The sequence below is a fragment of the Balaenoptera borealis genome (assembly GCF_965194805.1).
Source record: "Balaenoptera borealis genome assembly, chromosome: X".
NCBI classification, from domain to species: domain Eukaryota; kingdom Metazoa; phylum Chordata; class Mammalia; order Artiodactyla; family Balaenopteridae; genus Balaenoptera; species Balaenoptera borealis.
In genome coordinates, this window is record NC_138881.1 from 42020314 (window position 1) to 42035589 (window position 15276).

The window sequence follows — 15276 nt, forward strand, 5'->3', positions numbered from 1 at the left end:
TGTGAAGGGAAAAGTTATGGCAACCAGTCGGCCAGGGCTTGGTCACTGTGGCTTATGTCCTTGGGGCACATCCCTTCCCGCCTGGACCGAGGCACTCAGACCCTGGACAAGCCTTTAGCATCATGGTTCCCAGTGCTAGGAATGCCTGTGGTGCCCTTAGTTCAACTTCCCTGCTGCAGAGGGGCCTCAACAGCTCTGCTGGACTGAGGAGTGCCAGTGTTTGTGCACAGTTTGCAGTACTGATGAAAATATTTGGCTGAGAACATCTGTAAAGGAAAAGCCTCTTTCCTGTCCCTCGGGCCTGGTCTGCTTGTCCTGAGGCCTCCCACCTGTGAGAAGAGAGCGGCTGTGGGTTGTTGATTGGCTGGAGCAGGCAGTAGGAGGCTCACCACAAGCCCCACCAGGACGGCAGAACTGCCCGCACTGCGTCTTTGGTCTCGGCTGAGCACTTCAGACAGTTGAAAGCACCAATCGGACTGGCCACCTGGTGCCTGAGGAAGCCACTCATACCTCTGTCCTTCACCCAGCCAGACTCCAACTTTTTCCATTTAGAAACAGACCCCCTCATTCCTTCACTCTAACCCAAGTATTGGGAATCACACAAACTGGCCTGACCCTGACCTGTCACCCATCACAGCCTGTTCCCACATCTGCTGCTTCCTGGGCCAGTTCCAGACTCCAGGCACAGCATATGCCTTTGCCCCACCTCCCTCTGGTTACTTTTTTTTTTTTTTGGCCGCGTTGGGTCTTCGTTGCTGCGTGCGGTCTAGTTGCGGCGAGCGGGGGCTTCTCTTGTTGCGGAGCACAGGCTCCAGGCACGCGGGCTTCAGTAGTTGTGGCACACAGGCTCAATAGTTGTGGCTCACAAGCTCTAGAGCAGGCTCAGTAGTTGTGGCGCACGGGCTTAGTTGCTCCGCGGCATGTGGGATCTTCCTGGACCAGGGCTCGAACCCATGTCCCCTGCGTTGGCAGGTGGATTCTTAACCACTGAGCCACCAGGGAAGTCCTTTTCTGGTTACTTGTTTTTTCTTGGCCTATTCTGTTTGGGTGACCTCATCCTTCTATACTTCCTTTCATTCTCCGCCAGGACATTAGGGACTGAAGTGCTTTATCTCTGGCATCCATTTAGTGGTGATGCTAGCTATCTAGGTCAAGTGGAGAGGTTTTCCCACCACAGGTACTTTTTCCATTATTGCTGCTCTAGAGTACCCCCAAACTCTGCACCTCTGTCCACTGTTTCCACCATTTCCACCTCAGCATCTGAGGCTTGCACACAAACTTGATTTCTCTGCCTCTACTATCCTGGGGCCTTCATGGGTACTCTAGACCTTGTTCACTGTATCCCCCCGCCCCCCACCATTACACCTCCTGACTCCAGACATTGCTGTCCCTTTCTTCACCACCACAGCTCCTGGATCCCCTTGCTACCTAATTTGCATAAGGTTTGAGAACAGCTTCTTCATCAAGAACCCATGTTTTCTGGTTGCATCTTAGTTCCCCACACGTGCCATTTTACTTCTCTATCATTTTCGTCTACCATTATAACACCAGGGCTCAGTGGGCAAGGGTTGGGTCACTGCACTGAGCCCCCTGCACACAGCAGGCACAAAGGACAGAGTGGGACAAGGTTGCTTCCTCTTGTCTCTGCCTAGAACTATTTACCATCAGGCATTCAACAAACATTTGTTGACTGCTTACTGTGTGTCAGGCTCTATTGTAGGTGTTGGAGACAGCAACAGATAAAAAAGATCCCTGTCCTGGGGTGGGTTGTGTGTGTGTGTGTGTGCATGCGCGTGTGCGCATACTTACGTTTTGCTAGGGCAAGACCCAGAATAGACAATAAACACAGTAAGTAAATTGTATGTTAGAAGTTGATCAGTGCAGTTCAGAAGATCTGTAAAGCCAGGTCTGGGGAATGATGGGGGGGGTGCAGGTAGGCATTTTTAAATAGGGGAGTCAGGGAAGGCTTCATGAAGAAGGTGACATTGAAACAAGGACTTGGAAAAAGATGAGGCAAGTGGATATCTGGGGAAAGAGCATTCCAGGCAAAGGGAACAGCAAGTGCAAAGTCCGTGAGGCTGGACTGTGCCTGCTTTATTCAGGAACAGCTAGGATACTAGTACGACTGGAGCCGAGTGAGAAGGCTAAGAGATGAGCTCTGGGAAGTGATGGACGCGATCATCTATCACGAGGTGGACTCTTGTCTTTGTCAAATATTTCCACTCCCGACATGCTCCGGTAAATCCTCGTTAATATGATCTGGTGTGACCAAGGGTACCATAAGGGGAAGCCCAGAAGAGGTGGGGAAGCTGGCTTTGGACTGGGGTGCCGTGTAAAGATGTTCCAGATGGCTTGCCGGACGGAGTCTGCTGCCATTTAAACTGGGCTTGGTGATAGTGTAGGAGTTTTGCAGGCAGAGACGGGTGAGGGATTAGGTCGGTTTGTCAGTGCTTGACACACAACAGGCGCCCAATAAATAAAATGAAAACCGGAGAGCCCAGGAGGTGGGGCAGGGGGAACCATGGGCGGGGCTCCGGCGGGCCAGAAGAGGTAGTTGAGAGGTGGCAGTAAAACCCAATTTAGGGTGCAAATCCTCGCGTGAGGCGGAAAAGAGCACCCCTTCCAACCCGAAGTCCCAAGCATGCGTAGTAATGCGCTCGCCCCTGTAAAGGTCCGTCTTTCCCTTCAGCCTAGGCTCCACCCCGTGAGCTTTGCTGATGGGGATGGGAGGGGTTAAAGGCGGGACGAAATTCGATTGAACGATCTTTTGACCAATCGCCTTGCGAGACATTCGACCCATTGTAAGAGAACAAAAAGGAGGCCCCGCCCCCTCGGCGGTGAAACCAATGAAAACCTGACAGAGGCGTGGCCGGGACAGCGAAATCACGCCTCTCCAACCAGGCCACGCCCTTTATTCTTGCTCTGCCTCACCCCAGGGAGCAAATCCGATTGGATGGGCGACAAACTCAAAGGGCGGGGCCGCACACATTCACAGTGGGAAAGAGCTCGCGGTCGGGGAGGAGCAGCTGGGCGGGGCTAGACTCTGTCCTATCTAAGGTGGTAGAGGCCAGTGATTCTCCAGGCCGCTTCTCCTAGAAAAGTCATCTTCTCGCGAACCTTTAAAGTCCCTGCCTCCGGAGGCACCTCAAGGGACTAGGACTGACTGCCTTATCTTTTTCCTCCTTCCAAAAGTCCCGTTTGCTATCATGGGGATGTACCAAGTGAGACGGAGTAGGGGGACCGAGTGGTGACCGGCACGCTGGTCACTGGCTGCTGCCCACTTCAGCGTTAGCAAACTTCTAGCAAGATCGGAACTGAGTACTAAACAACCTCTACACTTCCCCCCGGGCGCCATTCCAGGGCCGGCGCCACATTCCCCAGTGGGCGCGCAATGGCCGCGCCCCCTCCCGCTGCGGACGGGTCTTTTGGTACATGCAGTCCGAGGTGAGTCCCCTCCTTCCCACTTCACCCTTTCCAGCGCGTGCGTGCGCATGCGCGGAGCGCGGCGCGCGCAGCGGCTGGGCCGTTGGCTGTTCGGCCCTGGGATCCGCCGCGTCTCCGCGAGCGGTCGGCTCTGAACCGCGAGCCGCCGTGAGCTCTCGGATTCTAGCCGGCGCCAGCGAGCCCAGGGGCATCGCCCGCAGCGGCCAAGCTCATGGCCGGCTAAGCGGGACGCCGCCTCCGCCTCAGCCACCGCCGCCGCCGCCGCCTCCTCCTCCTCAGCCGGCGGCGGCCCGGGCCCAGCAGCCATGGCCGAAGACTACTGGGACGGGCGCCTGCGGCGAACAGGAGGAGAAGGAGGTCGCGCGGCCTCAGCCCGGGCCGCCGCCCCAGGCGCCGCCGCGCCGGCCCCGCGGCGTTGAGGTTGCTCGCGCGCCCCCGCCGGTGAGCGCGTCCACGAGGCGTGGGGTGGGGGCTGCCCTTCCTCCTGCAGAACCAACCCAGACCCCGGGCGTTGCCGGGCTGCACTGCTGGCATGTGTCCCCTCCCCCAGCGAGTTTCCCAGAATGCGCCGGGCCGGGGGTCATTTGGGGCCTCCCTGACCTTGGCCCCGCCCTGGGCCTGGTCTGGGAGCTGGGGATGGGAAGTACTTTGGGTGCTAATGGGGAGCAGGGTAATCGAAGGACCAGAGCGTGTGTAAATGGGTGGCAGAGTGGTGAAAGACTCGAGGTTTGCTAACGGGGGCCTGAGCTGTGGAGGGGTCGGAGCATGTAATAAGTCTTACCGCTGTGTAAGGTTTTGAGGCCCAGTGTGTGCTAACGGAGGGGCGGTGCAGGGCGATGGAGGGACCTGAGGATGTATAACAAGGGAGAGGACGTCGGAGGAGTGCTAAGATATGCAAATGGGGTTATAGCTGTAGAAAGGCCCCGTGTGTGTTACTGGGGGGATAAGGTGGTAGAGGTACCAGAAGGTGTGCCAGTAGGATCGGGGTTCTGAGGCCCTGTGTGTGGTAAGGGGGGGGGGTCAGGATGGTGTTAATATTGTGTATTTGTCCATGACGGACTGCGGGGTGTGAGGGTCCAGAGTGTGCTCATGGAGGACAGGGTAGTGGAAGAACTCCAGTGTTGAGAGGGTACTAATGGGGGTCATAGCTCTCGAGGGTATGTGCATATGGTAATAAAGGTCTGGGTAGTATGAGGCCCAGTATGTGCTAATGGGGGCAGAGTAGTGGAAGACCTGAGCCTGTGCTAATGGGTATCAGAGTTGTGGATATATGTGTGTGGGGGTTGGGGGGTTGCTGGTGAGGGAAGTATCTAAGCACTGTAAGAGGTTCAGTGTATTAAGCATCAAGATGGTGTGAGATCAGTGTGTGTGGGTCCATGAGGTCAAGGGATGTGAGACTCTAGGACACCCTAAGAAGGAGCAGGGTAATATATGAAGTTCTAGTGACTACTAATGTGGATTTAGAGGCATGGAGGCGCTTAAATGTGTGCCAATGGGGGGAGAATCAGAGCAGTATGAGGTCTGGAATATACTAATGAGCGTCTGAACATTGTGAAGACAGTGTGTTCTTGGGGGACTGAGGTGCGTTGAGGTTCCAGGAGTGCTAATGGAGGGTAGAGCTGTGGAGGGGATCTTGTGTACAATAAGGAAGATCAGGGCTGTGAAGGGATCCAGTTGTCAACCGACAGGGGTTATAGCTGTGGAGGAGTTGAAACAAAGAGAAATGAAGGACAGGAACGTGTGACGGTCTAGGTGTGCTAAAGTGGATTAGCGCCATGGAGAGCTGAAGTGTGTTAATGGGGTTCTGGGCTGAATGAAGATCTGTGTGCGCTAATGAGGGTCAGGCCATTATAGAACAGCGTGTTTGTGTGTCCCTGGGGACTAGGGCTGAGTACAGGTTCAGGGTGTGGTAATGGGGAGGCACTGTGAGGCCCGGTGTGTGCTAATAGGGGTCAGGGTGAAGTGAAGGTCCAGCCTGTGCTGATGGGATATGGCGGGACAGGGTAGTGGGAGGACCAGAATATGTGTCAGTGATGATCATAGCTGTGGAGGGATCTGAGTGTGGGCAAAACCAGGTCAGGGATCTGCAAGATTCACTTTGTGTTCATGGGATTCAGGGTAGTGTGAAGGTCCAGTGAGTGCTAATGTGGGTTACCCTCTACTGCTGTAGGGGGTCCCAAGTGCATGTTAATAGGGGTCGGAATCATGTTGGGGGAACAGTGAGTGCTGTGGAGAAGATAACAGGCAGCAGCATGTGGTGCTAAGAGTTAACTTAGAGGGGCCAGTGGTGTGCTAACTGAGCTTAGTGCTCTGTTGAGGCTTTGTGTGCTGATGGGGGTTAGAGATAAATAGGGAAATTGCGGTGCCGCTGGCAGTTACAAGGCAGAGAAGCCTTCTAGAGGGTCCAGTGTGTACTGAAGGAAGCAGGACACTGTGAGAGTCCAGTATTCTGAGGATGGAAGTATCCCCTCAGGGGGTCAAGACGGACATGTGCCCTTTTCTGAGTGGGGTTGTGTATCCAGTTTCTTGCTCCTTCAGTATTCTAAAACCTAAAAATCTCAGAAAACTGAAATGATATTTAAAAGTTTTACTGCAGATTAATGTTCAAGTGTCTCTGTTCACAGGGCCCTGTCCAGGGTCCCCCTGCTGGGGGCGTTGCATGATACACAGATTTTGTACCCTATCTTCCTAAAATCCCCCCAAAACTGAACTCTGGAATATGTCCAGCCCTTGGGGTTACCACTTAGAGGTCATGGACCCATGGCTCCTTCGGGTTCCTTCCTCATCCTCCGTTCAGCCCTACTTACAGTCCCCCCAGCTCCCCCATTCCCTGCCACAACAGGCAAAGCGGCTGGGGATCCATGCCATATGGACGTATGGAAAACAGTCTTTGGGGGCTGGCCATGCTTCACCTTCCTCAGCCTCAGGTCCAGTGTTCAGCCTCCTGGGTCAGGATTTTTTTTGTTATTGTTATCTTGGGTTCTTTGGATGGACTTCATCCTCTTTACTGGGTCTTTCTGCTAGGCTGGCCCCTCTACCCCTTCTGGGGGTGATGAGCTCAGGCAGGCAGAAGTGGGGTATGGGGACCGCTAGGGTAAGCACCTGAATTCAAGGTAACAGATGACCCACTTCTCTCTTTCGAATCCAGCCCCAGCCTCATCCTCAACCTCCTATCTAGCTCCACTTCCCTTGGGCCCAGGGCCATCTTAGGCCCTGCTGTGAGTCCAGATGGTTCCTGGGCCAGGTCTTTCCCCCTCCTTGCTGGCCCAGAGCCCAGGAGGAAGCAGAAGAAGGCCGGCCTAAGCCTTTTGGTGGCCCCGTTCCCTCTAGCAGCCCCATCTTCTTGCTGATACCAGTGTCCCTGGGCCACCTTGTCTGGGGTTGTTCATGAGTAGCAGGGACTCACCCTGCTCACCCTGACAGATGTTGGTCCTAGGCCCTTAGCCCCCTGCTTCATTAATTTCTGCCATAAGCACTTTTTGAGCATCTACTCTGTGTCAGTCACTGTTCCAGGTCCTCAGGATACAGCCGTGACCTAAACAGACATAAATCTACCCTGGCGGAGCTGATCTTCTAGTTATGGTGGTGAGGAGACAGACGGTAAAGAATAAAGAAACCAATAACTAGATGGTGTCATTTCTGAGGAGGTGATAAGTGCTGGGGGGGTAATTGGCAAGGTGAGGGGGCTCAGAATGGTTGCAATTTTAAATAGGGTTATTCATGGTTATCTGTGAAAAAGGTCATATTTGAGCAATGGCCTGAAGGGGATGAGGGAGTGAGCTATTTTGAAATCTAGGGGAAGGGTCTTCTAAGTACCAGGAACAGCCACTGCAAAGGCCCTGAGGTGGGACTTTTGGGTGCGGTTGCAGAACAGCAACTAGCAACGAGGGGGCGGTGAGGCCAGAGAGGTAATGGTGTGAATGGGGGCCTTGTGGGCCACATTAAGGACTGAGACGTTTATTTGGGGTGATAAGGGACACGTGGTACGTTCTCAGGTAGAGGAGAAATGTGACTTGGCTTGTAAAAATCTGGTAAAATCTGGGTTCAACCTGATGGAACCTTTCCAGCAGCTCTCAGGACAGCTGGTAGACTTAGATCCCCTCACAACCCCACCCAGTGGTTGGGTCTGGGCAGGACTCCCCCTCCCTCTCCCTGCACCCCTCACCTGGGTAGCCCAGTGGGGTAGTCCTCTAGCCACCTTGACCATGGCTGCTGGGGGAGGCGGGAGGGTCCTTGTGGTCGCGGGGAGCGTTGCGCCTTGGCAGTTGGGGGTGATGTGGGCTGGTGCCAGTGGAACATGCCGTTCTGTGGGCATGCCCGGGGCCGTGTCAGTGGATCCGGCGTCCTGGGCGAGCCCCCCGCCACACCAATGGCTGGGTCCATCAGTGCTGCTGCACCCGAGAATGCCTGCTGTGGAGCCCTCTGCTCCCACAGTGAGGGTACCCCCATAGAAGCCAACACGCCACCAGTTGGGCCCTTTCCCTCAGCCAGCCACCCAAGCCTCAGTACCCAGGTGGGCTCCTTAGGAGCAGGGTGCCCTGGGGCTGGTCATCGTAGGTGGCAGGCACTGACAAGGGTCTCCATCCATGCCAGGTTTCCAGGAATCCTGAGTGGTCCCAGGACTCCACAGTGGTTGGGTGGGCACTGACACAGGTTCATGTTAGTGCACCTCACTGGGTTGTCATGGGTTTTAGGGGGCCCATGGGTGTCAGGCAGATGCTAATGTGGGACCCATTCGCATCCACATCCCCTGCGCAGGTCGCCATGGATCGGATGAAGAAGATCAAACGGCAGCTGTCAATGACACTCCGAGGGGGCCGAGGTGTAGATAAGACCAATGGTGCCCCTGAACAGATAGGCCTGGATGAGAGTGGTGGTGGCGGCGGCAGTGACCTTGGAGAGGGCCCCACACATGCTGCCTCTGGGGAACCTCGCTCTGGACGGGGCCCACTCAGCTCTGCACCAGGTGGGTCCACTGACCATTCCCACTCCCAGACTGGTCCCAGGGGTGCTGCCTTCCAACTGAGTTCCTCTTAAACTTGCGTTATTTTCATTTCCCTTTCTCCATTTTCTCCCTCATCTCTGCCATCCTCTCTCAACACCCTCTCTCTATTGTCCATCTGTGTCCCTTTCCTTGGCTTTGTGCCCAGGCCTCAGCGGGGAGGAAGGGTGCCCCGCCTGCCACAGCTGCCCCAAGCCTCCCTCTGCCCTTCTCCTGCGCTCTGTGACGGCCCCCTCAGGCCTCCTGGCACCTGCCTGCCCTAGGCCTGCCTTCCCAGGGCATTTGGCTACTTCTGCTGCTGCCTGCCCACTGGCTCTGGGCCAGCTGCAGTTTCAGCTCGCCGCTGACGCGGGGTGCTCCACTAGGTGACTATTGCCCTCCCAGTTCAACCTGTCTTGACCTGTGTGAACCTCCCTGGGCCTTCCCACCCTCTCCCTGAGGGACTCCAGGCTGCTCTGGGGGCCATGTGCATACGTGTGTGATGAGGGAATGTGTTACGGGAGGGTGGGGGGATTTGTCCTGGGGCTTTTGAGCCCACCCGGCCTGCCCTCCCCCTGTCCCCACTACCAGAGATTGTACACGAGGACTTGAAGATGGGGTCTGACGGGGAAAGTGACCAGGCTTCAGCCACGTCCTCGGATGAGGTGCAGTCACCAGTGAGGGTGCGCATGCGCAACCATCCCCCACGCAAGATCTCCACTGAGGTGCTGAACCCCCTGTCCGGGCAGTGGCGGGGCTGGAAAAGAGGGTCGGACCTGGGGTGTTGGAGCTCATGGTCCTGTTTCTCCCCCATCTTGCCTGCTAGGACATCAACAAGCGCCTATCACTACCAGCCGACATCCGGCTGCCCGAGGGCTACCTTGAGAAGCTGACCCTCAATAGCCCCATCTTCGACAAGCCCCTCAGCCGCCGCCTCCGCCGTGTCAGCCTCGTGAGCATCTTCTCTTCCTGTCTCCTCCTCTTCCTCCTCCCAGTCCCTTCCCCTGAGCTTACTTCAGCCTGCCTCCTTTGCCCCACAGTCTGAGATTGGCTTTGGGAAACTGGAGACCTACATCAAGCTGGACAAGCTGGGAGAGGTGAGAGACAGCCAGGAGGCCCATGGTAGGGCTGGGGGTCAGTGGGAACTCCCTGCAGCTTCATAGCTCGTGTCCTGTCACTCTTTCTCACATTCCAGGGTACCTATGCCACCGTCTACAAAGGCAAAAGCAAGCTCACAGACAACCTCGTGGCACTCAAGGAGATCAGACTGGAACACGAAGAGGGGGCACCCTGCACCGCCATCCGAGAAGGTACAGGCCCCATCCCATCTGCCCCAGGCTTCCCGGGCTCTCCCCATGGTGTGCGCGTGCACGCACACACACGCACACACACACCCATAGTGAGGACAGGGACTAGGGGTTCTGGGACTTCCCTCCTGATGTTCTGGGCTTCATGAGAAAGTGCCCATCACCCACATATCCATATAATAAATCAGGGTAACCAGGAATCTTCCTGTGTGGAGAAGAGGCAGGTGAATTGTAAAGCAGGGTGCTTGCTTTGGTTCTGAGAATATCCCTGAAAGTGCTCACCAGTTTACTTGACACAATAGTTTCTAGTCAGAATTTCACATGGAATGAATCTGAATTGCATAGTAATTGAGTGTGCAAACTCATTTTCACACGAAGCTGCAGGTCTGTGTACTGAGGATTGGATCAAGGGCGCTTTCCAGAAACCAAAAACTGGTTGTGAAAATCTAGTGTCACATAAGCCTGGGGCTGCAATCCCAGGTTCTTGCTCTGTACTCTTCTCTGAGCCTTAGTTTCCACATCTGGAACTTGGGGACACACCTTCTTCCTGGTATCAGGTGGGTTAGAGCCGGTGGCTGTGAGCCACCACCCCAAGCCACCTGGGCTCGACCCGGTCTGGTCCTCTTCCTTGCCTCTGTTCTGAGGGTGGGCCCTGACTCTTCCCCTGTCCCACCCCCCTGCTTCCTGCAGTGTCCCTGCTCAAGGACCTCAAACACGCCAACATCGTCACGCTACACGACATCATTCACACAGAGAAGTCCCTCACCCTTGTCTTTGAGTACCTGGTAAGGTTGGGTGGCAGTGGGTCCCGGGGGAGGTGGGGAGATGGCCAGGAGCCACAGGATGTGACCCTCTTTCCTCTACCTGCTCTTTTTTCCTCAGGACAAGGACCTGAAGCAGTACCTGGATGACTGTGGGAACGTCATCAACATGCACAACGTGAAAGTGGGTGTGGGGCAGGAAGCAGGGGCACAAGGGGGCCCCCCACTCACCCACTCCATCCCACAAATCTCCCAGAAACAGACTTTTCCCGTTTGGCTTTTTTGCTGGGAGCCCTTGGAGGGCATTGGGACCCTATCCTCTTTTGTGAGACAAGGCTCTGGGCTCAGTGCCTGTCTTTGGGAGGGGGAGCAGTGCCTGCTGGGGGTCAGGCTGCTGGATACTCTTTGACCTCTGCCTGCCGTTCCTGGGTCCCCAGCTGTTCCTGTTCCAGCTGCTCCGTGGCCTGGCCTACTGCCACCGGCAGAAGGTGCTACACCGAGACCTCAAGCCCCAGAACCTGCTCATCAATGAGAGAGGAGAGCTCAAGCTGGCCGACTTTGGTACCCCTGGCCTCTGCCTTCTTCCCAGTGATCCCCCAGCCTTACTCTCCCAGCCTCCCCCTTCCCCACAACCACCTAGTCTCAGTCCCTCCCCTTCAGCCCCTCCAGGCTTTGCTTAGGATGCCCTCAGTCCTAACTGCATTCTCCCCCAGACTGCCCGCAACCTCCTCAATCCCAGCTGCCCCTTCTTTCTCTCCACCTACCAGGCCTGGCCCGGGCCAAGTCAATTCCAACGAAGACCTACTCCAATGAGGTGGTAACACTGTGGTACCGGCCCCCCGACATCCTGCTCGGGTCCACAGACTACTCCACTCAGATTGACATGTGGTGAGGACAGGTCGAAGTGTGGCAGGGGCCATGCGGTGAAGGGGGGTGGCTTGGTCACAACAGCCAACTGGCCAACTACCTCCGTATTCACTGTGCACTCCCTGCCCAGGGGTGTGGGCTGCATCTTCTATGAGATGGCCACAGGCCGGCCCCTCTTCCCGGGCTCCACGGTGGAGGAACAGCTGCACTTCATCTTCCGCATCTTGGGTGAGGAGGCATGAGCCCTAGGAGCTGTGGGGACATGCAGGGAGGCCCTGTGAGATGGTTAGGATAACTCCGCTTCCCCGCCAGGAACCCCGACTGAGGAGACATGGCCGGGCATCCTGTCCAATGAAGAGTTCAAGACATACAACTACCCCAAGTACCGAGCTGAGGCCCTTCTGAGCCATGCACCCCGGTGAGGCTGGTGGGTGGGTGGGTGTTAGGGACCAGAGTACCCAAACTGAGTTTAAAACAGGTCCCCTTGTCCTTGTGGTAGACTTGACAGCGACGGGGCTGACCTCCTCACCAAGCTGCTGCAGGTGAGACCATCTTCCTGGGCCAGCCTTGGGGCCTAGCGGATTCCAGGTGTGGGGAAACAGGGAGCTACAGGGGCAGGGTCTGGGGCGGGGAGGAAGAGAAGCCTACTTGTTTAAAGTGTCAATACTCCCCCATCCCAACACACACACTCAGTTTGAAGGTCGCAATCGGATCTCCGCAGAAGATGCCATGAAACGTCCATTCTTCCTCAGTCTGGGGGAACGGATCCACAAACTTCCTGACAGTGAGTGGAGCTGGGGAATGGACCGGCTGGTGGGGGGCTTCGGGGAAGGGGACTGCTGCAGATAGCTGGGCAGGTTGTGTTGGGCTCTGGCTCTGCCACCTCGGGTGGGGTGGGGTGGGGTGGGGGGTATGCCCTTGTTCACGTGTGTGATGTGTTGTTTATTACAGAAGAGTTTTTTAGTTTTCAGTTCCTTTTACCTTTCATGGAAATTTTCAAACGTACATAAAAACCGATGGAACATCACTTTACCTTTTAAAAAAAAGTAAATGGGTGCTTCCCTGTTGGCGCAGTGGTTGAGAGTCTGCCTGCCAGTGCAGGGGACACGGGTTCGAGCCCTGGTCTGGGAAGATCCCACATGCCGCGGAGCAACTAGGCCCGTGAGCCACAATTACTGAGCCTGCGCGTCTGGAGCCTGTGCTCCGCAACGGGAGAGGCCGCGATAGTGGGAGGCCCGCGCACCGCGATGAAGAGTGGCCCCCACTTGCCGCGGCTGGAGAGAGCCCTCGCACAGAAACGAAGACCCAACACAGCCATAAATAAATAAATAAATAAAAATTAAAAAAAAAAAAAGTAAATGTTGTGAAATAGATACTGAGAAATGACAGATCATAAGCATATAGCACAATGAATTTTTACAAACTAAACACCCATGTGACCGGCATACAGGTCGAGAAATGGGATGTGAGAAGCTCCCCTAAAGTGCCCTCTTTTCTCCTTCAGTTATTCCTGGCATCCCCTCTTAGAGTTGCCACTAGTTTGACTTCTAAAGCATAGATACGCTTTCCCTGTCCTTGTACCCTACAGAAATGGAGTCACATGGCGTGTTCTGTTATGTCTGACTTTTTAAAACTTTTTAATATGGACATTTTAAAGTTAGATATATTTATGTATTAGACCAAATAATATGGTGAGTCCCCAGGTACTCCAACAAGTGATCAACTCATGGCCAGTCTGGTTTTATCTATAATCACTCTGATTATTTTGAATCAAGTCCCATATACATCATTCATCTATAAACAATTTCAGCATGTATCTCTGAAATATTTTCTTAAGCATAACAATAATACCATTATCACGCTAAAATTTGATTGGATTAATCTCAATCAAATCCCAAACACCATCCATTGTCTAGACTTTACAGGTGGTAATCGCAATATCACTGTCGCACTTGACAAAGTTAATGATTTCTTGGTGTCATGTAATAGTCTGTATTCCATTTTCCCTGGTTGTAGCTGGTTTGTGTGTGGGATTATTTGACGGATGAAAGTCAAGGCTCGCAAAGAAAAGGCAACTTTTTCTAATTTCCCTGATGGGGCCACATGGGAGGTGGTCCTAGGTGGCCTCATGGGTCATGCTCCACTCCTGTCTCTCCTCCACCCACAGCTACTTCCATATTTGCACTAAAGGAGATCCAGCTACAAAAGGAGGCCAGCATTCGGTCTTCGTCAATGCCTGACTCAGGTAAGGGTACGTGTGGCCCTCACCCTCTTCCCTGCCCCGTCCACCTACCTGCTTGCTCACCAACAGCCATCTGCTCTGCTTTCCCCTGCAGGCAGGCCAGCTTTCCGAGTGGTGGACACCGAGTTCTAAGCCACAGACCGAGGCCCCAGCAGGCAGCAGCTGGAGGGATGCCATACCCCTCACAGGGCAGCCCCCAACTGCATCATCCTCCCTGCTTGCTGCCTGCCTACCTGCCTGACTCATGCTCGCCTGCCCACATGTCCCTTGCTGCCTGTCTGAACACCCGACCATTGGCCTGTCGGCCCACCCATTGGCCTGTCTGCTGGGTGCTAACAAAGTTCTCATCGCTCCTTCGCCTGGTCTGTCTGTCTGTCTGTCTGTGTGTGTCTCTCTCTTTCTGTCTCGGTAGTTGCCGGCGGACAGCATGGCCATGCCAGCCTCCCACACTGAGGCCAGGCCTATACCCCTCCCCATTATACCCCCCCCATCCCCCCGCCGCAGGACCACTACCCCACGGCAAGCCAGGGGTCTGGAGCTAGCCCAGGCTGGGGATCTCCACTCAGACAAGACACGGTGATGCCTTGGGTCTGAGGCTCCCCTGTCTGCTTTCCTGCCTGCCCCACCTGCCTCATGTTGTGTGGGCCTTTTTCTTTTTGTTTGTTTGATTCATTGTTGTTTTTTAATTATTTTAAATGAGGTTTTCATTTTTTAAATGCAATATCTCTGTATACAGGCTGGCTGGGCCCCACCCACTGTGTGGCCCTCCCACAGTATTTTGTGCAATGAAGCCCCGCTCCCAGCCTTTCCATGGCAGGGGCACAACCCCTATCCAAAAGCCTGACCATCACCAGACCCTGGGGTCAGCTAAGGGAAAGCATGCCTCAACCACTCGCCTTCCGACCCCCACCTGCCATCCCCAGCTGCAGGGGGACTTGGGGACTACTGGAGACTCTCTGGGAGATGGATGAGGTGGGGGGCCCCCACTCTTTCCCTCCTGCAGTCCCATAGCAGGGGCCTCCTTCTCAGGGTCTCCCTAGCCCAGCCCTCCTGCCTCCGTCCCACTCGGTGCTGTTGAGTAGGGGCCCTGCCAGGAACTGACCAACTCAGCGAGGAGCCATAGTGTGTATATGTGCACAGGCAGGGACAGAGGGGCACATGGGGGGGGGGTGCCCAGGCGTTACCCCCTAACCCCTGGGGAAGATGAGGCAGGGCAGGGACAGTCTCTGGGGTCAGTCTCCAGATGGGTGGTTACCTCCCCTTCACTCTAAACCCTGGGGCCCTCAAATGGGGTGGGAGGGCAGGGGCCTTCCTAGGGGGGTTTGGGAGGGGTGGGTTCCTGAATGCACCATAATCGCTGTATGAAATATTAAAAAGTCTAAAGTGAAAAACCTGATTGTAAATCCCTGTGGGGGTGGGCTCAACCCACGGTGAGTACTGGGACCTTGGAGAATTCATACCTGGTCCCCATCGTCTAGAAGAGCACTGGGAGTGGGCCAGAGACGCTTCAGGACTATGAAAAAGGCATCTGAGGGGTTGCACACAACGGTGGAACATCGAGTTGAAACAGGCAGGGCAGGCTGTATAGAGCATAGGCTAAGGATCAAGCGGAGAGAGGAGTTAGATTTACCTGAGAATATGCGGAAGCCAGATAGAGGGTAGACTGGTGGGTGT

At 55.1% G+C, this 15276-nt stretch overlaps 1 protein-coding gene across 5 annotated transcripts; it reads left to right on the top strand.

Annotated features, from left to right (window-relative positions):
• The first annotated feature begins 3029 nt into the window (after positions 1–3029).
• Positions 3030–13958, top strand: CDK16 (cyclin dependent kinase 16). Of its 5 annotated transcripts, none has more exons than XM_082378197.1 (16): positions 3030–3444; positions 8203–8410; positions 9017–9150; positions 9252–9377; positions 9466–9522; positions 9621–9735; positions 10423–10517; positions 10615–10677; positions 10931–11054; positions 11261–11381; positions 11491–11588; positions 11673–11778; positions 11860–11902; positions 12054–12144; positions 13528–13605; positions 13697–13958. In XM_082378197.1, the coding sequence occupies exons 1-16, from the start codon at positions 3433–3435 to the stop codon at positions 13732–13734; spliced, it is 1509 nt and encodes a 502-aa protein (XP_082234323.1). In that variant the 5' UTR covers positions 3030–3432; the 3' UTR covers positions 13735–13958. The 5 variants fall into 5 exon arrangements, with proteins under 5 accessions (XP_082234323.1, XP_082234324.1, XP_082234326.1 ...); XM_082378200.1 differs by having other exon boundaries at positions 3049–3444; positions 9017–9108; XM_082378201.1 differs by lacking the exon at positions 3030–3444 and adding an exon at positions 3483–3885.
• The last annotated feature ends 1318 nt before the right edge of the window (positions 13959–15276 follow it).